Genomic DNA, 27,405 nt, shown 5'->3' on the forward strand with positions numbered 1-27,405 from the left:
TACTCCAGTGGCCTTGCAGTTTCCTTTAATTTTTTATTAGTTTTTTTATTTTTTTTTTTTTTTTTTTACAGCTATTTCATTTATTACAGATATTGTTGATGTCATATTGCTAGATTTTAGAAGACAACAAAATTCTAGAGGTCAATAATATTTAGAACAGACAGGGGAAGCTAAAATGAATGTTGCTAAAATGCAGATTTTTGTTGTAATTGATACTTTACATTGACATCAGGCTGGGGGTGTTGTACATCAGTTTCTATAGTGAAAAATGGATAACAGATTTTGTGTTTAAATGAATAATGGAAAAAGCGGATAACATCCGTTTCCCGTTTAGGTGACTTAAGTTGTGATGCCAGACTTGCGTCGCATACAGACTGAACCAAGACTAAACCAGGACAAAACCAGGACTAAAATAGGTCTAAACCAGGACTGATCCCAGGACTGAACCAGGACTAAAACAGGACTTAAACAGGACTTAAACAGGACTGAACTGAACCAGGACTGAACCAGGACTGAACCAAGACTTAACCAGGACTAAAACAGGACTAAACCAGGTCTAAACCAAGATTGATCCAGGATTGAACCAGGACTAAACCGGGGTCTAAACCAGGTCTAAAAACGAACTAAACCAAGACTGAACCAGGTCTAAATCGGTCTCAGTTTTAGTCTCAGTCTCAGTCCTGGTCTCAGTCCCGGTCTCAGTCCCGGTCTCAGTCCCGGTCTCAGTCCCGGTCTCAGTCCCAGTCTCAGTCCCAGTCTGGTCCCGTTCTCAGTTCCGGTCTCAACCCCGGTCTCAGTCCTTCCCAGTCTGGATCCAGTCTAGTCCAGGTGTGGTCCAGGTCTCAGTCCTGGTCTCGGTCCTCCTTAATCTTTCATTTGGTGATTTTCTGACTTAATTCCCTAAAATCAAAGGATTACACTGCAGTACTTCTTCATTCATTCATCATCAGTGAGAAAAGCAGAAAACGCAGCTCTCTACATGATAATATCTCATATCTTGGCCTTGTCAGTCTTTTGTACCAGGAAATGACCTTCTAACAACCCCGTAAAATATTTAAAATGCTTCCTTCATCATAAAACAGGTTACAGACTACAATTTCCTCAAAGTCAACAACAGAATACCTCAACTCAAACACAAAAGGTAAGGCAGTAAGGAGCAGAGTATAAAATTAATCTACACTAGGGCACTGGGTAAAATGATGATGTGGCTTTTTGTTTATGCTCGCTCATCAGATTCAGGTTAGCTGTCTGTGGGAAAAATAATCTGCGATATGAGAACAACTGTGATGTAAGAAACAGTTTGCAGAACAGTATAAAAACAAGATTCGTATATGTTTTGTAGCTAGGAGGCTTGTCATTCTTGCCAAATATGACGCCATTAATTCATTTGAGGTCACAGTTTTCACGCCCTGTCCTCAAACTTTCCTTTTTAAAATTCAACAAGAATTTAAAGGTACAGTATGCAACTTTCTGCATGTGGCACATGGAAATAGAAAGTTAAAACCAGACTCCTTGGAACAAAGATGCTACACTGTGGAAGATTATAGCCAAAGGAATAACAAGCAGGAAGAGGACCTCCGCCAGGCCAAATAAAAGTCAGGTTTGAAGAGATGCAAGCCCAAATTTTAGAAGAATAGACAACCAAATTGAAAAAGAAAACTTGCTTTTATTTTAGTCTCTTTTAGGCTAAAAAGGTACAACAATAGACCTTTTTCACAACAGCCAATTTAGGTTAAACCTTATGTATGTCAATGCATTTTTATAAATGTCTGACGTATTTTCCACCAGCTTCATAAATCTGTCCCATCACCAAATCTTCACCCAACAAGGTCGAAGAATTTATCCACAACTATCAAGGTAAGAAAGACGAAAACGTAAAGGTGAACAACGACGACGCATTAGTGAACTACTCCTGAGCAAAACTAATGTTATAGTCATGAATAAAACATAAGTAATTGTAATAGTTACAGAGAGTAACAACACCGATTTAACAAGTTACTTATTACTTACGAATGACTTATTATTTATATTTTATTCATGACTATAATGTCAGTTTTGCTCAGGTGTAGTTCACTAATGCTCATCGTTTTTTGCCTTTTAGTTTTTGTCTTTCTTACCTTGATAGTTGTGGATAAATTCTTCATGGACAGAATATTTCCTTTGTCGACCTTGTTGGATGAAGATTTGGTGATGGGGCAAATTCATGAAGCTGTTGGAAAATACGCGAGACATTTCCACACATATTTTGCCACAGAAAACCATTAACCAGAAGTAACGTTTACCCTACATTGCGGCGCTTCTGGCCGTTGTGAAAAAAGTCTAGGAACTACTAAAATATATTCCCTTGGATTTGATGAAAACAAATAATTGAATCTTTATCAGTGCATTATGGGCAGTAACATCTGTGAATTTAACTAATCAAGTCATTCATGTATTTTCACTTTTTCTTCCCACACTCGTCCTGAGCAGCAGCAGAACTATCAGCCACCTCAGCCTCTTTATCTCCTCCTCTTCACCACCACCAGTGTTCAGTGTCCACCAATCAAATCCACCATGCTCTCCCTTCTACACCTTTATTCAATAAACAGTCACCATAAAACTACTTTGCCCTAAAGTCTCCACTGGCTTCTTATCTTTGATTGGCGCTCTTATCTGTGCAAACAAGGAACTACACTCACAATTTAACCTTAAGTCAGCGCCTCAACCTGAGACAGAGGATGGGAATCAGCTGCAAAGTCCCCCTGGCTGAAAGGTCCTCCAGGTGGAAAGTCCCCCTTAATTGTACTCTTTATGAAACTAAGTTAGTTAATCTATATGCATAAAAAAAAACATCATTATATATATTGTATTAATTACGCAAGTAAGTTGCAATATATCTCAACAAATGATGTGGTCTCAAACACACTCTGTAGTTTTCGAAGTTTCTTGTGTTGCGCTGCTTATAAATTATGTTCATGGCAAGTAGGTAAGGAATTAAGTCAACAGTTATAGATGCTACAGGACATGGGGAACAAAAAAAAAAAGAAAACAATATCAAACTTCTGAGGATTATATTGATGTTACATACTGAAAAAATGCCGCTTTGGAAAGAACGGTAAAATGACATAAACAGGGCCCGACATTTGGTCTGGCTACATTCACATTTCATTTTATTATGATACAGAATGCGGATTTTCTAACTCAATACATCACAGTGCGTGACGCGGCCTACTCAAGTTCCTGCCGAGACAATGGTATGGTCGAGTTGGGACTTTCAAGCCAGGGGGACGCTCGAGCTGGTATTCCAGAGGACACAAGTTTTCTCTCATTCTCACTATGGCAGTATTGTTATCCCAAATGAGTGACTCATTGAGGCTCATTCTGCTTTCTGTTTGGATAATTGTTTTGAGACCCAAAACACAAAATTATTGCATAAACAACTTGGCCATCATGTCCAAAAATAAATCAGCCTTAAAATGGTATAATGAAAAGCTCTGTATGATTTGAACATGTCTACCTTGTGTCTAGGAGCAGATTTTTTCCATTTGTACTAAAATGACTACGCAATAACCCTGAATCCTAAGTGTATCATCGATAAAGAAAATAAAATTAAAGAACGAAGTAAGTGCAGAGCAGTGGGTGTATGCAAGTGGCAGTGAAATTGAGGGTTCATTTGGCAATATGCTGTCTTCAAAAATAAGTGTTTGCTCAAACATGCAAATAAGAAGGGGAAACAACATATAACAAAAGCTCTGAAACATTAATTTTGTTTAATATTTCTGCTTTAAACAATTATTAATTAAGAATTCATTTATTTTATGCATCTGGAGAGCCTCAACACAATCAAATCTCCATTAAACATATGTTCACTGTCATGTTTCTGTTTGGGATTGAGAGAGAGAAAAAAAAAGTATTTGACAATTTGAGAGAAGAAGGGCCCAACAGAGAGAACAAGAGGGCTCTGTGTGGGGGCGACCTTTGCTGCTCCACTGGTTTACACTGGACTGTTACTGTTGGCTTGAGATACAGACAAAACAATCACACAAAACTGCTCCATCCCCCTCCATTTCCATACATCTAAATAAGGCAGTGTACTTCATCAAATTTCATCAAGATTCAGTCGTTTCTAATCACCAATAATCTGCATTTTAAAGAAGTAGACTACAGCTCATTCTCCGTCAGTAAAAATATGTGATTTGGAGCAGAGTTTAGACTGTGGGGGAGTAAATTTATTTGTGTTAAAAAGGCAATGAGTCTGTGTTGTTTAGGGTCACGTCATTAATATTTGTTGTTTTAAACGCCACACACCTTCACTAGAAACATTTGGATGATTTCAGCCCTGGAATTTCCTATAATCTCTACTGAGCTGAAGGTGAAAAGACAACTATTAGCCTGGAAACTACCACTTCATGACCTCACAAGGTGGAACAGAGCATTTTGAGGTTTGAAAATGAAGACAAATGGATTATAAAGAGTTATTCAAACCTGTGTGAATGAAACAAAACACAACTCCAGGAATGCTTTTTAATGAGCTAACAATGTTCCAACATGGCTTAAAGCTCACAAGAGTCAGTTTTGTCTAATATAAAACCTTTCGTGACAAAAAGGTCATTCATGTGATGCATGTTTTCAGAGATAATTGTAACCTAACCAGCTGTAATCATTAACTAGCTTAATTATAAACTAGTGAACATTTTAATAATTGTATGTTGAGAGGGCTGAAAACACTGTATATCCAGATATGGTTTGGATTTCTTAATTTCTAATTCTAAACGTCGCCCTATCAATGACGAAGTAATTGCTTAAATACTGTCATTGCGCTATTCAGCTACATTATTTTCTGTGTTTCCTTCCTTATAAATGTTTATTTATTTAAACTTGGTATAAAATATGTTTTTAATTATCTCTTCATCTCATTCGTCCTTATATGTGACAGATTAAAAAAAGTGGTCAATGATTTAAAATAGTGATTCATATTATTCTGTTAAATGTTAAAAAGATAAAGTCATATGGTACAAAAATATAAATACTAAAAATTGTACAATTAACATATTTGCCAGTGTCATTTCTATTGGCTGGTGGAAAATTGTGTTATGCACCTGCACTTGACTGTTTGCTGTTCTTTTTGAAATAAAGTAATGGTGTAAGGACCTGAACTGAGTCTCTGTCCTTCCTTGTCCACAAAAAGCAACCACGTACCTCTCTGTCTCCAAACTGTCTGATTAGAGGGTGCAACATATACAGTAAACACCTTGTGCAACATTTTGGTGTGATTTGTCATTATGTTACATAAAAAATGTATTGTGGTGTTTTTTCTGCCTTTTCTTCTAGACAATAATTGATAAAAAGTTTACCATTTCGGTGCACCATTAGCGTCCCATGTATACAGCAAGTCAACATCAGGAATGTTAATTTAAGGTTTTATCAAAACTTAAAATGTAGTTTCAAGTATTGTGTGATCCTTATTCACAGCAGCTCATCCAGGAAGCCCATGTCCTCCAAGTTTGAAAGCAGAATCCTTAAGTCCCTCCCCTGTCCAAACTAATTAGCAAATCAGGGTTTTACAAAACAAAATTCATCAACCAATAATATTTTAACATTAACAAATTAAACAAACAGTCCTCCATATGGGCATTACTTTATTAATAAAAACATAACAAACCCCCAAGTAATACACAAGTCATTTGCGTTTGGACTGAACCTTATCCCTCTTAAAAGTGAACTCTGGAACGTTTTGGTTGGGGGTTTGCCACCTACCTGTCTCCATGGAGATATTATAACTTGGTTTTAAACTTATTTATGCAATGATATAAACTCTTTGAAACTTTTCTCATGTCAAAGAAGAATGTTGATTACTAAGACAACACTTTAATAAATTCTTACAAATACGTCATTGTACTACTATGTTGTTTCACCAAAAATAGTAATGGAGGTTTCAGAGCTGGAGAACATGTTGTTGAATTTGAAATCCTTGATGGAGGTTATGGTAAATGGTAAATCGTCACATTTTTATATAGTGGATTTCTGCCTTCAGTGCGCTTTACATCAAGGAACCACTCACCCATTCACACAAACATTCACACACCAATGTACAGGATTAAGGATTAAGGGTTGCCTCAACACTTGTAACTTGGCCTGATGCTGTTATATAATTATGTCCATGGAGATGTGATAACTTTAAGGCCATACCGTGGAACTCTCTTAGCAAAAGCAATAAAATCTCTATGCAGACAGACCGCTATGATGGAAAAGTTAAGTGCGTGTGATGATGTGATAATGTATGACTGTTGGCATTGTTGTTTTACCAAGTCACGCCGAGTGCTTGTACGAGGGTTTATGATTATCTTGTATGATTATCTTGTGAAAATTTCACTACTACACATCAGATCAAAGGAAAAAACATCTTGAAACCATTATAAAATATTTGACTGTAAAACCTGCCAAGCCAAATCATCAGCTGAGTTTCTGAATAGTCCTCCCGTTGACGGAGAACATTTTTATAGCTTTTGAGACTAGACTGCAGAAAATTATACATGTTTGGCAACAGGACTGCACCAGATGAGAGAAATACCCATTATTTGATAACTTTGATTTGTATTACTATAACAGTATTATTACGTTATACTTTTTAGAGCAATTAACACAAAAATAAATACGTCTTCATTTAGTAGTCAAACTGTGTCAAAAAACTTAACCAAACCAACAAGTTAACAGATAATAGTTAAAAGATAATCATGACTAAAATCTGCCCTTTTGCCCATTTCTCTTAAGGGCCTATATTACTCTATTTTCTGATCTTTATTATAATGTTGTTTCCTCATTATAAACATATCTGGAGTTGTGTTTTGTTTCATTCACACATGTTTAACCCACAGACCTTGCATATTTAGACTGAGTTCTTCTCTCAGATAGAAAACACAATGTTCCACCTTGTGATGTCATGTGGTAATGCAGGAAGTGTGTCAGTGTCCATGCCCCTTCACTATAGCCTGATTCATCGCAGCTTTAGGATTCGTTCGCTCGACGGTAGGCGGGTACTTTTTTGTTTAACCAATCGCTGCTATTTGGTCGTGACGTGTGTAATGTGCCACTAAAGGGAGCTAACTGGTATATTACGCTTTTCCCAAATCCTGCAGTAAGAAGGGCAATAACGTCTATCCCCTTGATAAAATTCACCAAACATTCTCTTTGTTCCAGCTTTAAATCCTCGATCTCAGGAGTTGTTGCCAAAGAATGTATGTCTTCGTCTACATCCATCTCGACCTCTTTGTTTACTATTGTGCTGTACCACAAAAGGGACTCAGACAGGTGCTTGAGTTTGACGTCATGGCTTCACAGCTCTTCGCTGATTGGCCGGTGCACAGTCTACAACTTCTGGGATTCTTACAAACCATCTAGTGTATTCCAATTCCTGACCTAGTTGCAGGAGTGTCTAGTGTCTGTCTTTCTTTTTCTTTATTATTTATATGTATATATTGTGCGTGACCAGAGATGTGCGAACTGAATTGCCCTTTGGGATTAATAAAGTTGTTGATTGATTGATTGATTGATTGGAGAGAAATTAAATTGAGTGGCGTAACCACCCTAACCAGCCTGGCTACCTTCATTAAAACAATTTGGATAATTATGGCCCTGGAATTTCCCATGTCCACGAAACAAAAGATAAGACTTGAAAAACTGGAAAAACACCACTTCATGACATCACAAGGTTGAACAGAGCATTTTGACCTTTGGAGATTAGACAGACTAATAAAACATTACTTAAACGTGTGCGAATGAAACAAAACATAAATTCGGGTGTGTCTTTGAGGCGGTAATAACATTATAACATGGCTCAAAGCTCTTAAGAGTAAATTTTGCGTTACATAAGACCTTTAAAACAGCACACTTATGTAAAACGGAAATCTCTATGTTATCATTTATTTGATTATTATGATTTTTTTGTGAGATAACGTGCAGCCCTATTTGGTAAGTCACGCCAAAGCTCTCTGTCCATGTCTGAAGAAGGGAATGCTGGTCTAATCCTTTGAAAAGACTGACAACTTACAGTCAGCCTCCCTGCGCTTTAGGCTGATCACAGTGAATCAATATGGCTGGCTTCGAACTCCCCAAGGCTATGGCCCACCTCTAAATATAGGACACGAGAACGGGCAATCAACAGCTAGTGCACAGAGGGGTATCAGGTCTCCCGGTCGCTCTGATTGGTCCAAAAGAGCTGCCCGTACACAATGAGGATCTGGGTGTGGTAAGACTGAAATGAACTAAACGTCTTATCTTTTTGAACGCTGCGTTATACATTAGTCTCACGCATTATCATCTTTCGGCGGTTTTGCTATGAGAAAAAAGAAAAACACACAAAAGATGAATGACTGAAAACAATATACAAGTATAGAATGCTCTTCAACTCCAAAATTAAAGACCACAGCTCTACACAAGAGGTCGTAAAGAAAAAAGTGCAAAAATAACATGATGAGTGACATAAGAGTGAGTTGATGTTTAGTTGTGTAGAGTACAGTATGAACCATTGTGTATATTTTGGGTTGATGGTGAACCCGAACCCCTCCTTTTTTGTTGTTGTTGGGACTACATTTTGTTACTTAAGTAAAAGTACAGATTAGGGATGTAACAATAACCAAAATATTGTGATACCGTATCATCAAAGTTCTCACAATAATATCATGGGCCATCACAATATATTGAATTACAAGTGTATTTGCTTAAATTAAGAGTTATGGTGCAGCAGCTAAAAAAGACAGAGGGAACTACATAGACCATGATCCTTTGCTCCATTTTAGTGTAAACTACAAGAAGAAATAAAATTTATAAGCACTTTTAAGTTTTAGTTCTTTGGATTAAGTCTTGTCAAGGCATTTTAAGAGGAAAAAGCAGCATATTCACAGTTTTGCTTGCCTTCACAAAATATTGCAATGAGTATCGTACCGTGGGATGTATATTGTGAAAACACCGTACCAAGAGATTTGGATATTGTTACATCCCTAATCATGAGCTTTCCCAGGATATTGCAATAAATATTGTACCATGAAGTTCATACTGTGACGATATCGCATTGTAAAACTTGGATATCGTTACACCCCTAGTACAGATACAAAGATAAAAAGTTACTCAAGTAAAAGGAAGAGTATCACATGAAAAAAAAATCTACATAAGTGTTTAAAAATGTACTTTAAGAGCAAAAAGTGAAAGTATTTTGCAGAGATTTTTAAAACAATTAAAGAATGAAATACAGTGATTTTGAAGAACTGTATGTCTTGCTGGTCATATGTACTTGTATATTATCACACATTTTTTGTGACTAAACAAACAACGACAACAACAAATAAGTAGGTTCTGGGTTCACCATCAATCCAAAATAAACACAATAGTTCATACTAAACTCCGCACCACTCACCCTTATGTCCTGTCAATAATCATATCATCTTTGCACTGTTTTCCTTACAACCTCTTGTACGTAACTCAGGTCTTTTTATTACTTATATTTCTATTTTATTTTTACTTTTACACATACATTTATATAATATGTTTTATCTGACACCAGTCTCTTGTCATTTTTGCTACTTATTTATAATTATTATTAACACATTTATTATTAACATTTATATTTTGCTCTTTGTTGTTTATAATATATTGTGATGTGTGAGCTACTGTGTCCAAATAATTTCCCTTGTGGATAAGTCAGTCAAGTTTCTCTAACTCTAAGTCTGAGTCTAAATCCTGCAGCTATAGTCCTAACCAAGCCTAGCGTAAAATCTGACAAGCAGAATTTGAGGGATGGGCCAAATACACAGATGCATGTCCATCATGAGGAATTAATAAAGTATTCCTGACACGTGTGTCTAGGGCTGCTCGATTATGGAAAAAAAATCATTGTCACGATTATTTTGGTGAAATCATGATTATTCAAAAGATTATTTTTTAGTTACATGAAGCATTTATTCAGCATTTCTCTCTCAAAAAAGCAAAACAAAACACACTTTGTTATTGATAATTTACACAAAACTTTCAAACTGAAAATAAATATAGGCTACAAATATGAACCTTTTTTGCGACGTATAAAACATAAAATATACTTTGAACATGAAATAAGGCATAGAAAAACATAAATGTATCCAAAATAAACTATAAATCCAGCTTTTCTACACTTTCTACATTAATAAAATAAAATAAATATATTTATTTATATAAAAAATATCCCAAAATAAACTTTAAGCTAAATAGTTTCAACTCGATTATATGAGTTTGGAGATTGTTTGACACACAAATCGAAATTGCGATCAAAATTTGATTAATTGCACAGCCTTGTGTGTATCAACAATATAGCTTATAACCATAGCCTGTATAAAAAAGTGGACTAAGTGAGTGTGACGTAGTGTTTGGTTTGACTCAAATGAAGCTCGTTGTTACAGAGGCTAATTTGGAGCCAGGTTCTATGTTATGAATAGGATTTTTTAAAATTTTAAAATAGCTAAATAAAAACACCAGGATCATGTAAAGCAGGTTAATACGAACATTTTAAGACCGAAATGATGAGGCTCGCAGCAGCAGTTGCAGAGAGAGGGGCAAAAATATTCTGATGTAAGTCAATGGGAGCCAGGGTCAGTAGCCGGAAGAGCCTGCATGCAAACTTCCAAATAAATAAAGACATAACCAAATAAAGAAACTCAAATCACACCCTAAATGAAGCTTTTGCACATGAAGCTTTTGTACAGAAAATTCTATTTGTGCAGAGAGTAACTTGTTTTGTAGGTCAGTGGTCAGTAAAGTCTAATATTTATACCTGACACTGCAATAAGAACATCAAAGGTGCTTAGTGTACATGACATATGCTCGTTATGTTATCTCAGAACACAGCGTAGAACGAGGTTTTGTCTGTACGCATAATATTATCATTTTTGTAATCATAAATAAACACAACTTGACACATGAATGATGGATGCGTGCTCTATTTACAATACAAGACGTATGGCCCACGTACGCAGACTAGAGACAGTCTCACAAAGCAAAGTTAAATAGGTATATGGCTCAACATGTAGATAGGATTGTAGAATGAGGAAACCTATTGACTTTATACAGGCTGATGTGGGCAAAGGTCCTGCTCTGGGTGACTGGGCTCAGAGAGGAGTGATCACTGGTCATTAGTCACAGTAAAATCGAATAAAAATACACTTTAAAGGCACATTGTGTAACTTTTCTGGTGCTTTTCTCCATAGAGATGTTATTTCTTTGTCTGGAATGTTTCACAGTATGGCATTAAACCTTTCGATCTTCATGGAGACCAAACTAGACCAAGTTACAGGTCAGATCTGTGGAGAGGCAACCCCGCTCACAGTCAGATTCTAGGTATTTTCTTGGTGCTTTTGAGTAATAAAACCACTTGCAGTTTAATAAATGTAAAGTACAGCTGTTTAATGCCATATTGTGGAATATTCCAGGCAGAGCAATGACAATCCATAGAAAAAAGCAAGTGACGGACCCCTAATCAAAAGTTACATAGTGCACCTTTAATATAATGTAATGTAATGTTCCTTAACTGTGAGATCCTTGTATGGGGCTAAGGAAAGATTACACCGCAAACTGTCTTTTTTATTTTTTCCCCAAACCTAAAAAAAAGTCAAAAGAATAATAGTTGACAGATTTAGTTACATTTAATTTGAAATGAAAGAGAGGAGCATGAAAGAGAGAGAGGGAGAGTAGAGAGATAAAGAAAAAAGAGAGACAAACAGAGAAAGAGTCTGGGGAAAAAGATAAACAAAGCCAGCCTGAACTACAACTCAGATTTGGTGGTCACCCATTTGCTTTACAGTAACTTACATTGCTGGTACATACATTTAATTTCAGCCTATATACTAATAATTTTGACCCTATAGGTAGGTTTATCAGTCTATAATACAGGCTTATTAAAATATATTCCAAAAAATGTGCAATTTCTCTCTAGTGTTCTCAGATCTTGCACCAGGATTTGGGATAACAACTAAAACCAACAACTATTAAGCACAAGTATAGAAGTTTAAAGGTCCTATATTGCACAAAATTGACTCTTGTGAGCTTTAAGCCATGTTATAATGTTGTTACCTCCTCATAACCATAACTGGAGTTGCATTTTGTTTCATTCACACACACACGTTAGTCTGTCCATATCTCAAAAAGCTCAAAATGCTCTGTTCCACTTTGTGATGCCATGACTCCTGTAGTGGTAGGTTTCAAGTAACTACTACCTTTTACCTTTTGTTCAGTAGAGATTGGAAATTCTAGGGCTGAAATGATCCAAATGATTCTAGGGAAGGTCTATGGAGTTTAAAAACATGCTGGAGCACTTCTTGTATTACCCCATAACACGTTTTGCAGGTTTTGTGTGTTAAATGTGGGTGAAATTAGCAAAACAAAACTCCAGGCATGTTTTAAATTAGGAAACATAATAATATAGATCAAAAAATAGCATAAGCTGGGCCCTTTAATTAGTAGAAACAGAAATAACGTGTAATAGACAATTATTACGCTATACATTACATTAACTTTTAGTCTCACAGTGAAGTTTACATATGGCAATAGTCTATAGACCTGTAAAAAAGTGTATGTGAATCTTTTAGTTTTTATGTTGTCTTATTTGACCAGATGTTCAGACTGACCCTGTGCCTTTAAGAGAGTACGCCTTCCAGGTTTACCTATCTGTGTACTCGTGAAGTGACTCTGCAAACAGCTGTGTTTACGTGTGTGTCGTAGCCTTCCAGGGAACACTAAAACTACCACAGAGGAATTTGGATAAACTGTACTTCAATTCAATTCATTCCAGGCTGAGATTCAATTTGAAACCAACCTCTGACTCACTACTGTACTTGGTAGAGAAAGAGGGGATTTAGGGTAAGATGTAAAAATTGATGAGGTAAAAAAACAACAACAAAAACTAAACAAAACTGTAGTCAGTGCTGGGAAGGTTACTTTTAAAATGTATTCCCCTACAGATTACAGATTACATATCCTAAAATGTTGTTTGTAACGGAATCCATTAAATTACTTGAGGTGAGTAACGTAATCTGGATACTCTGGATAACTTGATTTGCTGTAGAGAAGCAAAGACGAGGAAATCGTAACATAAGATGTTTTGTTGCTAAAAGAAAATAAAAAGCCCAGACTTTACTTAACCAAATTTAAAATATTACTGATAGAAGAGGAGGAGACAGGGTCCGTGCAGCATGATTTAGTCCTGTTAAATCCTGTTTTAGTCCTGTTTAAGACCTGTTTTTAGACCTGTTTTAGACCTAGTTTAGACCTAGTTTAGACCTGGTTTTAGACCTGGTTTTAGACCTGGTTTTAGACCTGGTTTAGTGTCCGACCGAATGGAATTACCAAAAAAAAAAAAAAAAGAAAAAAAAAAAGGGATATAGCCCAAAATGTGAAATGGGAAAACAGGAAAATACCACCGTGTAATCCATTTATTTCCACAAAGTAACTCTAATCCAATTACCACTCATTGAAACAGTAACTGTAACCGAATACAGTTACTCATAATTTGTACTCTGATTACGTAACTCCGGTACATGTAATCTGTTACTCCCCAACAGTGACTATAGTACACCACGGTCAAATGCAGGTCATTTTGTCCAGCTGAACTTTATGCATGTTCGGTCTGAATAAATCATTTATAACAAAGTGGGTAATGGTGTACAACATGTAGCCTATGTAAAATATGTGACACTTAAAGGTGCATTGTGTAACTTTTCTGGTAGAGGGTCCGTCAAATGCTTTTCTCCATGGAGAGTTTATTGCTTTGTCGGAAATGTTTCACAGTGTGGCTTTAGACCTGTCTATCATCATTTTTCTCCTTCCTATGACCTCTTGTATATAGCTGAGATTTTTTATTACTTATTTTTCTATTTTATTTTGACTTGTGCACATACATTTATATACTTAGACCTTATTGGACACTCAGTCATCATTTAGAATTGATTTTTACTCTTTGTTATTATAATATATTGTGATGTGTGAGCTACTGTCTCCAAATAATTTCCCTTGTGGATCAATAAAGTTTGTCTATAGTCTAAGCCTAAGTCAAATGAAGACCAAACCAGGTCAATTTACTGGTCAGATCTCTGGAGAGGCAACCCTGCTCTGTTTCTGTTTTTCTAGGTATTTTTGAGCTATAAAACCACTTGTAATTGAATAAATGTAAGGTAGATCTATTTAATGTCATATTTGGAACATTTGAAGCAAAGTAACGACATAAACATAGATAGACAAGGTGATGGACCCCAACAGAAAAGATAAACAATGCACATTTAATCCAAAAAACTCTTTTTATGCTTATGTTATTCTAAATACACACTAAAGCATATTGTAGACACCAGGTAGTCTACTAATAATAACAGATATATACACTACTGGTCAAAAGTTTTAGAACACCCTAATTTTTCCAGTTATTAATTGCAATTCAAGTCCAATAAAGAGCTTGAAATGGCCTACAAAGGAAAGCATTGAACATCCAGAGGTTTAAAAAAAGATAAAAGATAACAAAACACAAGTCCAAGCTCTGCCAAAACTACCTCAGGAAAAACTAACAAGATGGTAAAGCTTGAAACCATGTAGTGTCTAGCAGTCTCCAGACTTAAACCCCGTCGAGCTGGTTTTGGGACGAACTGGACAGAAGAGTGAAAGCCAAGAAACCTACAAGTGTCACACATTTATGGGAACTTCTGCAACAGACTTGGGAAGAACTTTCTGGAGAATATTTGATTTCTATTGTAAAAAGAACGAGTCATGAATGTATTCAGCTGTTATATCTGCCAAAGGTGGACACTTTCATGAACCAAAAGTTTAGCAGAGCAATGGCATCTCCATAGAAACAAGGAGTTGACAGACACAAAATAAAGTGTGTATTAGGCTACGTTTATACGTTTTAGTCAACAGTAAACAGTAAAAAATGGAAAAAGTGTAGTGTTCTAAAACTTTTGACTGGTAGTGTAAGTCTGGAGAGAGATGATATCAAGACCAGCATAGGACAATTACTGAAAAAGTTAAGGTTTTGCATGTTGTAATGACCCCAAGTGACAGAATTCAGGTTTGGGGGTCTGCGTGTCCAATTTCCACTAACTTGCCATTCCTACGCCAGCAGCCCACGGTCTCTAGCCATTTCCACGCGTAAACTTGCCTAGTTGATGTTTTGGAAGTATTAAACATAACCAAAACCTACTGGCGTAAAGGTAAGACGGTTCCTTAGCTTTAGGATTTACCACTTTTTCACACAGAGCTGAGTTTGTCTTGTTAATGACTTCAAACGTGGCCACATAAATCTCGGCGTGTCGCAGTGTTTACCTTGGAGCTGCGCGGACAGTGACTCCTGGTGCTGCTGATACTTGAGCGCCATGGCCTCGGTCCTCTTGAGCTGTTTGTGCATCTCGTATGAAATCAGGGCGCCGTACATCATGCCACACACCACGGTCAGCAGGAGCAGGCACTGGAAGATCCTCCGCTGCCTCCGGGAGCACACCCCGTTGCCCATGTTGGACCCCCACCCTTCCCCTCCGCCGTCTGCGCCTTTCAGCCCCGTCTCTGCTGCTGCTCCTCAGAAACTTCCCTCGCAACTTTTTCCACGCACGCACGGACAAGCCTGAGGAGACCGCTATCCTCTTTCCCCGGGCATTCCCGCGGTCAAACTTGCAATAAAGTCAGTCACATGCAGTGGTTTACATTATTTATGCATACATGGCTCTCTCACGACTTGCAGAATGACTTCAAAGTATCCGCTCAGGTTTTCGCCAACTTCTTCACGTTGAAAACCCACTTCTGACTGACTACAGACCGCACACAGGATGCGCGCACCGCTTCCGCCGCCCTCGTTTCGTGTTGTCGGATTTTTCCCCTTCTCAGACAATAGGTCAAACGCGTAGAAAAGTCAATGTTGAAGTCGTAGCCGAGGCCTTCGCAGCACCTTTAACTTTAGTTACGTGTCAGCCCAGCAGCTGCCTGCCATCCAACTGCAGCGCGAGAGGAAGTTCCTCCCTGGTCCGCGCTGGTCCCACCCATGCAGCCATGCGCCTCAGCCACTGGTGGGCAGAGCGCTCCATCAAACCAGGCCACACACGTAAAGGTGGAGAACAATGAGTATTATCATGTTATACGCACCAATATTCTCCTGAGATTTGTGTCCTTTATAGTGGACATTGAGTTAATCGGTCTGTCTTTTAAGTTTTTCAATTCAATCTTAATAAGAACACGCAATATCTGGTTCATGGTATAAATAGTAAGAATAAAAAAATTAAAAACAGTGCATGTTGTTATGTAAACAGACAAGAGCACCAGTGTCTCCACAGGTTAGAGGTGAATCTGACAGAGCTCCTCACAGGACAAACTAGAGCTTGAATGATTTGATTGCTCAGATTCATGGCTCTACATATAAATGAATAAATACAACATCTGATCGTGACAACACAGGGGCTCACACCACAAATTACAAACATTTCAGTGGCGCTACAGAACCTCACCTTTCAGTAATGTAATAATATGTAATAATAATATAAGTGTTTAGAGATAGACTATTAATGTGGGGGACTACTTTCCTCTGCCTAAATTATAAGAATTATAGGGTGTATACCATTGTTCAAGATACAAAATTAACTCAATAATACTTAATTTGTGGCTGCACTATGATAAGAAAAAACTAATTAAGAAGTTAAAGGGGAGTCTAAAAACATTTTGAGGCAACTGTAGAAGCTCGTGAGAGATGTTGGTCATCAATACAGTAGTTTTAGTTAGGTTGTTAACTTCACATGGATTTAACACCAAAATGTCCCTGGCGTTCTTTACATGTTACAAAATTATAAATAAAAATGAAATGAACAATGCTAAATGTTAAGGTGTTCATTTACCTCCACAAAATATATATATTGCAATACACTTTTTTCTTTGGGTCTCACGAGGATATACAATATGTAGAGCCATGTTATTTCTAGATAAATATTGCAATTTGTAAGCTGACATAACATTTCCTGCATCAAAATAATTAATTATAAAAACAAAAAATACTTCTCTGCAGATGATTTGTAGTTTTATGTTTTCCATTTTCTATGTCTGTTGTCTTATTTAAAGATATGGCTCACTGACTAAAGAACATAACATTCGAATAAGATTAAAGATTTTTATTATGCATAAACCAGCGGTCAAAAGTTTTAGAACATACTTATTTTTCCAGTTATTTATTGCAATTCAAGTCGTGCAATGTCCAATAAAGAGCTTGAAATGGTACAAAGGTAAGTATTGAACAGCCAGAGGTAAAAAAAAAAAGATAAAAGATAACAAAACACAAGTCCAAGTTCTGTCAAAACTACCTCAGGAAAAAAGGAACAAGATAGTAAGCTTGAAAACATGAAGTGTCCAGCAGGGTCTTAAAACCTTTCCAACTTCGCAGACTTAAAACCCATCGAGCTGGTTTGGGATGAACTGGACAGAAGACTAAAAGCCAAACAACTTACAAGTGCCACACATTTATGGGAACTTCTGCAACTGGCTGAGGAAGAACTTTCTGAAGAATATTTGATTTCTATTGTAAAAAGAACAAGTCACGAGTGTGTTCAGCTGTTATATCTGCCAAAGGTGGACACTTTCATGAATCGAAAGTTTAGATACATTTCGGTCAAGAGTTAAAAAAAAAAATAATGGAAAAAGTGTGGTGTTCTAAAACTTTTGACCAGTAGTGTACTTCGCTCACTATTAAAACAAAATACCATCAAAACTCAATATAAAAGGAAGACTCTATGACAGCACATAAGTCAATTTATTAACAACACATTAGGCAAGTATACAAGTATAAATGAGCAGATTAACATTGCATTTAGTTTGTGCAATTAGCATTTACATGTACAAATGTCTCTCACTAATAAACAGTTTAGGTGGAGAAATCCGCAATAGCAAAAATAGGCCTATATATTAAAAAATTTTTGATTATGCTAATGCAACCCAAACCATAACAGAAATAGAGGGTTAAAACATTTATAAAATAGTTACGACATATAGGCATACATATAAACATGGCAGTAATGCACCCCAAATGAGTTAATTTACTGGCTTAAGTATAGTGCTACCCTGTTATTTTACCGTACTTTTCTGTCAGATCTAACAGAAGACAGACTCAAAGTTCTTGTCATGGTTAATTAAAAAAAAAAAAAAAAAGCTATCTTCTAAACTTACCAACCACTTAAAGGTGCACTATGTAACTTATCTGGTACAAGTCCATCACATGGTTGAGTGCCTGCAGAAATGCTAGGGACTTTGCTTTCCATGAAATAAACCAATGTATGGAATTAAACATGCTTATTATTTAATTAGAGGTGTTTTGCTTTTTGTTTTTTTACAGTAAAACAATACCTTGAATAATATGCATCTCCACAAATCTGACCTGTAAACTGTCATAGTGCAAGTTTAATATCATAGTGAGAACATTTCTAGGCAAAGCAACAGCGTCTTCATGGTGGCAGACCCTCCACCCAGAAAGTTACACAATGCATCTTTTAATTATTTCCAGTTTCAGGATGAACTGCTTCAGCTGCCCATAAACGTCTCTTCAATTTTTCTCAAGTTATAGGACGATTATTTGGTGCTAGATACCCTCAGTGGTGCGCTTTGATTTTGAAGGCGCATTGTGTAACTTTTCTGGAGGGTGGAGGGTCCGTCAAATGTTGTTGCTTTGTCTGGAATGTTTCACAGTATTTCTACCTCCATGAAGACCAAACTAGATCAAGTTACAGGTCAGATCTGTGGAGAGGCAATCCTGCTCACAGAATACCTGTTTGTCTAAGTATTTTGAGCTATAAATCCAGCTGTAATTTAATAAATGTAAGGTGGAGCTGTTTAATGTCATACTGTGGAACATTCCAGGCAGCAGTCCAAGCATTTCACAGACACTCCTCCAGAAAAATTACACAATGCACCTTTAAACATACTACTTCAACTGAACAGGGGAGGGCACAATAAAAATAATGCTAATTCTAGTAAAAAGGGAGACAGAAAATGTATGTTTTACATTTTCTATAATCATAATAATTACCAACTAACATGCAGAAAAACTACTCTTATCCAGGAAGTTCTCTCCTATATCACAGAGGTAGACACTTGAAGAGTGTAAAAAATGAAATGGGTACACATTAAGAAGTAGTCCTCTAAGTCGTCATTAAATAAATAGCTTTGTCTAAAAATGTTAAACTTCAGGGGGAAAAATAAATAAAAACTAATAAAACAGATTAAGGTAAACACTAGAATTATACGCATTTAAATTAATATGCAAATAAAATGTAAAAGCTTGAATTTATGACACCAAGATAAAATATGGCACTGAATAATAATACATGTATTCAATTTCAAAACTGTTATTAAGAGCATTTTTCAGTTTTAAAAGGCACGAAAACATCTAAAAGATAGTCGAAGCCAAGAGAAATTGCTATTTACAGTACAGTATTTACACTACTTGGCACTAAAAATAATTAAATTAGCCAAAACAAACCAGACAGTCTTCTTTCTTAAAACTCCTCTGCTCTACAACCTATCCAAACATCTGGAATACAGCTTTTTGCTCTGTGTTTGTGTGACAGGGCCAAACGGCGAATAAGATTACGATAATTCAACGTAAAACTAAACTAAAAGAGCTCTATGGGGTAATAAACCTTGCCAGGATTGAAGAGTGAGATTACAACACGGTGAGTTTATGTGTGTTGTGCTATAAGACTGACTGCTCCTCGTCCTCGCAGAGAAGAGGCTCCACTTCTGTAGTGCTTGGCAACGCAACGCTTTTTGGTGTCCTGTTGTTTCTGTATAAGATGAATTGTGCTGTGACCTGTAATGGATAAGGTTAAGGAAAACAAATGTATAAATCTAGTAGGAAATCTAGTATGAATGTTTTTGTAATGGCCACTTTCAGCAGGGCAGTAGACACAGGAGGACAAAGGGGTCTGCTGTCCAGGGCCCCAAGGTCTCAGGGGCCCAAAACTGGAACCTCAGCCTATTAATTAATATTAGAGAGGGGCCTATGTGAGGCTTCTTGCCCCAGACCCCAAATTTCTGTCAACGGGCCTGACCTCCAGTATAGGGAAGATTGTATGTATTTTTTGCAAGATTTTGTATTTTTTGCTTTATCTGTGAGTTTTTAAAGGTTCCATGTTACACAAAATTGATTCGTGTGAGATTTAAGCTATGTTATAATGTTACTTCATCAAAAACTTACCTGGAGCTGTGTTTTGTTTCATTCACACATGTTTGAGTAACCCTGTATTATTAGTCTGTCTACATCTCCAAACCTCAAAATGCTCTGTTCCACCTTGTGATGTCATGAAGCTTTAATTTTCAAGTTAATAGCTACATTTTACTTTTAGTTTAGTAGAAATAGACAACTCCAGGGCTGAAATTATCCAAATGATTCCAGTGAAGGTGTGTGGAGTTTAAAAACACAATGGAGCACTTCCTTTATTGCCACATGACATCATATGGTGGAACAGAGTGTTTTCTGTTTGAAAGAAGAACTCAGCTTTATTAAATATGCGGGGTTTGTGTGTTAAACATGTGTGAATGAAACTAAACAGAAGTCCAGATACGTTTTTGATGGGGCCCTTTAAGGCTGTATTCACATTTGTTTTGTTTTGGCCTTGGTCTGGTGATTTGGTAGTGATATAGACCTGGTTTGGTCATCTTCTAGTCCTAGTTTAGTCCTGGTCTAGTCCCATTCCCAGTGTAAAAGCAGCCTAAAATAAATCAATATCCTAAATCTGTATACTAGTATTTTCACAGTTTTGACATTATGGTGAATATGAAGTTCAAGAGACTGACAACCATAAGATTCTGGAGGTTAATTTTTCCATTTTTCTTCCAATAGACCTTCAGAATATATACATAAATAAATTTATAGGTTTGAAGGTTTGCAGGCTAATCAACTATTTGGTAACTAATGACCACAAGACCTATAATAGATAACAATGATTCTTTAATGCAAAGTTATTAAAATGTTCTGCTGAATTGTACAATTTAAAGTGTTTTTAGTTAGCCTCTGTTGAGTATTTAAGCTTTTATGGGAAATTTTCTACTAGAACCTTTGGCAGGCTTCAAAGTGGGTTGGACTATGGACTATGGAGCTTTATTTATTTATTTAGCTTTTTATTTACACCATAATCAGTGGTGTATATAAAGATAACAACACAGCCTCTACATCATCTGATGAGGAATAATAAGATAACACAATCATAAGATCTGTTCATCAAAAACACCCAGTGACATGTATCAGTTAATTAGTAACTCCTGTATTTAGAAGACAAACTATAATGAAGTCTTTTTACTCCCTGGAAATGTGTGAATTAAAAACCTTTGACAGAACTGACAGAATTAATTTGTCTTTGGGCCCGGTCAAGCAGAAGTAAACAGCAAGGCCAAAAATTCAAGTTAATGCATCTGATATAAAAATGTATTCAACAGATACATATGTACTCTAGTTTATGAAACTGTTTACCTTTTTTCTGTACCATTTTTGGTTCTAAAGTTACATATGTTTTAAACAGACCATGTATGAAACATGGAACAAAAATTATTTCCCAAATTTCAAAGACCTGCAAATCATGTAAATAAATGGATGTATTTCATCTTATCTTGTGTTATTCAATCTTTGAACTGTTGATGAAGGTACATGATTTAAAAAAAAAATATTTAAAATGATAAAAATTTGCTTGGAAGGACTGATATATTTTATATAAATAGTTACCTTTCATTTTGAAGTAATATTAAAGTATTTGGAAGAAAAAAGCTGACAAATTATGCAAAATCATGCACCTTCTACTTGCTTGCACAATTTTCCCTCCGTTACCATGACCTTTCTTAATAAAAAATCTCATTACTCAAAAAGTAAGAGGTTTTTCAACCTAATCTTGTACCATATGGTAGAAAACTATATTAATATTCATTAATAATAAACCAGTTTGTTAAGGATATGTAAGTGAGAACCGGTAATTATCGCTGTTTGTATTTATTGCCCAAAAAGTGCTGCATATTTCATTCCCTCCGTTACAGACATGAGTTTTTAAATTTTTTGTCAACAACTTGAAAGAATATCGCAGGGTTAACTTTACCCTGTTGGAGTGTTAACTCTTTCCTACATTCTAATACTTTACTTATTTCAATAGTCCCTCTAGTTTCTGAATAAGAGCTATTTGAATGTAAAAAATCTGCTCCGGTTTCCCTCCGTTACCGCTTGACCGGACCCCTTTGTCAAAGCACAATCAATTTAACTGAATAACTCTTTCACTCTTTAAAGGTGCACTATTTAACTTTTCGGTTCCATGAAGAAAAGAATTTGAAGAAAAGAATCTGATGGACACAATGCACCTTTAACATTTTCCTAATTTTCCATGACCTGCATAGGTGTGAACAGTGTGAAAGAAATCTGATTACTGACATCAGATACTGTCAACAGGATATTCCAATTATCAGATAACTCCAGAAAGCATACTGATAAGAGTTCTATTGTGTATGTAAACATAGCCAGTGATTTTTGAAGGATACAAAGAAGTCGAGGATGAGGACCCCCATGCTGCCGATGAGCCAGGCCAGATGGTTTATGATGAAGGCTTGTTTGGAGCCCCTCAGAGCAGGAAGGACGAGCATCACACTCAGCCCATACGTCCCATTGCCCATCATGGCAAGGATAAACAAGAGGTAAGAAGTGCCCTCTGTGGACTGTCGCTGGAACTACAACGAAAAAAACAAAAGACAAAAAAAACAAACAAACAGTAAGATACGCACTACCAGTCAAAAGTTTGGACACACCCTCTCAGTCAATGTTTCTTTTTATTTCTTTTTACTATTTTTATTTTATTTACATAAAGTAGACATCAAATATATGAAGTAAGATATATGGAATTATGTAGCAAAGAAAAAAAAAATCAAAAATTCAACTCAAATAGCCAACTCTTTGCTTTGTCGAAAAATATTTAGTAGAGTTTTATAACTTTTTCTTTACTACATAATTCCATATATCTTGCTTCATATATTTGATCTCTTCCATATGTATCTCTAATGTAGAAAGTAGTAAAAAATAGAGAAAAAAATAAACTTGAATGAAAAATAAAGTACAACATTATAATTTTTTTTTGCTAAATAATAGGTTATAGCTTCTCATTATTGACTATAACAAATTGAAATTCAAATTCATACAAATTACGTTGATATTTCAGCATTACATTTTTATAAAGCTGAGGAAACCGGGACAAGAGGTAGAATATTGTTGCAATATATCCACATACGAATCCGGCTAACTTCATGGATTTCCTGTTGATACCAGGACCCTGCAGAACACAGATAAGAAAATTACATGAGGCTGCATTTGAGTAGAACTGTGCATATTAATCTACTGACCTGAGTAGTTGTAGTACTATTTATAATTATTTTGGGCAAAGAGAGAAGGAGTAATGTCCCAACACCACACCACATGAAGCAAAGCCACTTCAACAATGGGTTTTCTAAGAACAAAAAGAAACAAAAACGTTAAAGGAGCACTATATAACTTATCTGTAGAAGTGACTGTCTCCAGTTTTGTGCTTCACTTGTTTTTTATGTTTGCTTTGACACAAACGGACCGCAAAAACAAAACAGAAAAAAACAAACAGTAAATTTGGGAGACGGATATGGTTCCAGGCCTACACATCTTTATACAGTTTTGCTAAAATGTGTGGTTATGACTGACCAGGTTAAAAATATTCCACATATGGTGTTAAACTCATCTGATGTAGCTGTTTTTATCTATATGGGATCTAAATAAAAAAGATAAACTAATGATCTATCTTTACAGAGACAAGGAAGTAATGCGACCAACTCAAGTTTCAGATCTGTGGAGAGGCGACCTCACTCACAGTAAGAATGCAAAATATATGACATATAAGACAAAAGTTAACCCTTTTAACAAAAGAACATGAATTATATAGCTAAAACAGTTTTTTTGTACTCGTCAACAACTTACTTTTGCTTGAGCTGTTTTTAATTTTATAATATATAAACTGTGAGATGAGGATCAGGTCTGTGAAGATGTAGAAAATTACTGCAACTACCTACAGAAACATTACAGGAAATAGTTCAGTCATTTTATAATATGTTTGAAATCAAAAGCTGTACAAAAACACACTTACCTGAATAGGAAGTTGATTGGTGAGATAGCAGCCTGCGAAGTTGGTCAGGTCTCCACTAAAGAGGAATAAAAGAAAGCCAAAAGACATGGCCTCCTCTACTTTACCATTACGATACGCCACATACACCTGCCTGGAGAGAGTTTTTTTTTTTTTTTTAAATAATTAATAAAAAGGTTGTATTCACCTAACATCACACTAAAATTGAGCATGAGGTCAGGTCAGAATCCTTTGGTTTAACTGTCAGATTGCACATTTTTTGATCTGGTTCATTGTTAACATCTCTGTAATTAATCGAGCCTATCCACATGGAAAAACTGGTACAAAATTCCATGTCTTATCTGTGAGAATCAGTAAACAAAAGAAACTATTAAGTTCCTCATTGTAACATACAACATACCTGGAGTCTTGTTTTGTTTCATTCACTGGTTTATCACACAAATCTTGCATATTTAGGCTGAGTTCTTCTCTCAAACAGTAAACACTCCACCACCTAGTCACGTCATCTTGTAATACAAAAAGTGCTCCACTCTATTTTTAAACTCCATACACCTTCACTAGACTCATTTGGATAATTTCAGCCTTGAAATTGCCAATCTCTATTGAACTAAATGTAAAAGGAGCTGTTCACTTGAATTCTACTGCTTCATAATATCACAGGGTGGAACAGATCGTTTTGAGCTTTGGGGATGTAGACAGAGTAATAATAACAACTTACTCAAATGTGTGTGAAAGAAACAAAACACAACGTAAAAGTATGTTTCTGACAACAACATTATAACATGGCTCAAAGCTCACAAGAGTATATGGCAAGTTTGTAGAGTGAGTCCCTAGCAAATAAAGATATGGTTTGATGTGGTGCGTTTTATGTTATGATACAGTATTTCTTTCAAAAACCGTCAATATCCCATAGAGTTAGGATATATATGCATCTACCCTCCATCTGAAATCATACATATATACAAGTGTACTTACGGTAGTGTGGAAAGCAGAAAACAGAACATAGATACGAGTCCAATCACGACACTAAGGTACTCCCAAATATTGTCCACACACTCCTCCAGCAGGATACAGAATCCAGGGAGTCCCATTCTCACACAGCGGTTTTCCTGCTACCGAAGTGGTCCAGTTAACTCCATGTGAAGTCTCCCCATGGAAACGTCCAGCGGCCATAACAGGCTGACCAGCTCTGCCTCGATGCAGCCTGCTCCTGTGTTATCTACCTACAAACAAAAGCAACAAGTTAATAAACTGCTGTGATGCCATTACACTCAATTTCATTGTAAAGGAAAGAAAACTGATTCTAACTATGGATTTTGATGCCACATTGGGAAAAATCATACTTTTAACATAGAAAAAAGATGCATTGGTGTATTGGCCCTATACTAAGGCTGTCAAAAATATAAAAAATCAGATACTAATCAATACTAAAACTAGAATCGAACCTAGATACTCCTTTAAGCAGGTATCACATTTACAGGACAGACATTTAAAAAACAAAAATATAAAAAAAAGTAAAGTAAGATTTAATGTTTAATTTCCATTGTTTAAACAAAGAGCGTTTATCATTGTAGTATTTGTATCGGTACTGAGTAAGAATTCTGTAAGAATACATGTTTTTCAAGACAAAAAAAATCCCCTATAATTAAACAAATGCAAGTTATACAATTTTAATGCAATACTGTGGAGCATTTCAGGCAAAACAACAACTTCTTCATGGATACAAGGAAGTGAAAAACCTTCTGCCTAAAAGTTTAATAGTTGATTTTAATAATCAAAACTGTGAAAATGTCAAATGTGTTGCATAAACAAGTTTCTTTCCTCTGAACAAACAACCAAACTGTAACAAAATAATTTTGTAATTTAGTATAAACAGAAGTCTACAATGAAATCTTATGTAAACCAAAATTAAGAACATATATTTTAATTAAAGACTGTTTTGGTCCTGAGCCTTATGTCACAGCAGAGGTCAGAGGTCAGTATGTGACCAGCTGAGGTGTGGGCCTCTGGCTTTGGAGATGGGACACTTCCACTCAATCCCAGAGGAGGAGCGCACATGTGCTGTGTATGACTTAAAGGACGCTGAAAATGAAATTTTCTGTTCTGTTCATTTTCTGTTCTACTTTAGTATCATGACCTGCGCTGTCAGTTTTTGTCTAATGTATCTTACTGTTGGTTTGCTGTGTCTGATGAGGAGAGACTGGAGTAGTTGTTTAAATGTAATGTTTTCAAGCTGGCTCAGTTTGTGTTAAAAGCCTCAGATCACTGTAAGAGGACACTTTATGTTTGATGTGTGAGCTGTTGTTTTACGTGTCTTATAAACCCATGTGGGCTGGGTACCAACTAAATGGTGCATGAAACTAAATAAGTAAAATAAAATAAACTAAATTAAAGCAAAATATGCCAAAAAATATTCTTGGCGATATATCAATACAGCAGCCCACGATATCGATACTGTATCATCATATTACAATACGATATATCGATATTTCAATACTTCTGCACACTCCTACCCACAATCTTTAGCCTGCATCGCTGTATCACTCCGCTGCACTTTTTTAATCGTTAGTAACAACAGAAGAGTTAGATTACTCCGCTGTAAAGGTGTTCCACAAGAGTTATTTAACACATTTGTTCAAATTTGTCGTCAGAACAATCACAGATAACTAAATTAAGTGGAGTGAAGTCGGTAAAGAAATAATACGAGTCGGTTTGCTTGTTTTTGATCATTTTACAGCGCACACCACGTTGCTATAATTTTGCTGTCTATCATATCATGTAAGTTAGCATAGCATAGAAATATTGACTTCACGTTGCTCTGTTAGCTCCCTTTAGCATTTTGCCCAAACAACCTAAATAGTTTTTCCACCTTTCATAGGTTTGGGGGAAATAGCCTGTGCATGTGTTAACTCTTATTCTTTTTCCTCGTGTATGTATAGATTAAGCTATGTTGCAAAGAGTTACCGCTGCACATCGCTGCATAAAAGCTCCATGGATGCTCCGCTCCCAGTGTTGTTGTCTGCTGGATCTCCATCGCAGACTGTCCAACATCCAGACAACAAAAACAGAGCGGGCATCCGGGTGGGACCTTCAAAATACAACATAGGACACTGCTCACTAGAGGCTAAATAAGTGCGACGTGGGTAAATCAATGAAAGCCACTCAGTTAGGCTGTACTAACTAGTGTCCTTTTCATTTTAGGTCCAGGAGGAAGGAGCACAAATGCAAGTCCACCATCACGACAGCGTGCAGGGAGACTCCTTCTTTGGGG

General features: G+C 36.2%; 2 protein-coding genes across 3 annotated transcripts in view; both read right to left on the bottom strand.

Annotated features, from left to right (window-relative positions):
• The window catches only part of golim4a (golgi integral membrane protein 4a), a 47,178-nt gene extending 31,229 nt beyond the window's left edge, over positions 1-15,949 (bottom strand). For both annotated transcript variants that reach the window (XM_020937670.2, XM_020937669.2), the window contains exon 1: positions 15,304-15,949. In XM_020937670.2, coding sequence (XP_020793329.2) covers positions 15,304-15,490 — 187 coding nt within the window. In that variant the 5' untranslated portion in view covers positions 15,491-15,949. The remainder of the gene's footprint in view (positions 1-15,303) is intronic.
• Positions 15,950-17,866: 1,917 nt separating this feature from the next.
• Positions 17,867-27,357, bottom strand: slc66a1l (solute carrier family 66 member 1 like). The gene is given in 9 exon segments (XM_055147703.1): positions 17,867-19,813; positions 22,519-22,704; positions 23,196-23,300; positions 23,371-23,474; positions 23,972-24,059; positions 24,138-24,267; positions 25,110-25,201; positions 25,203-25,357; positions 27,099-27,357. Coding segments are annotated over 8 exon segments (927 nt in total). The 5' UTR covers positions 25,308-25,357; positions 27,099-27,357; the 3' UTR covers positions 17,867-19,696.
• Positions 27,358-27,405: the final 48 nt, after the last annotated feature.

The sequence above is a fragment of the Boleophthalmus pectinirostris genome, unplaced genomic scaffold, assembly GCF_026225935.1.
Source record: "Boleophthalmus pectinirostris isolate CB_2022bp ecotype Guang Dong unplaced genomic scaffold, ASM2622593v1 HiC_scaffold_9, whole genome shotgun sequence".
Lineage (NCBI taxonomy): Eukaryota > Metazoa > Chordata > Actinopteri > Gobiiformes > Gobiidae > Boleophthalmus > Boleophthalmus pectinirostris.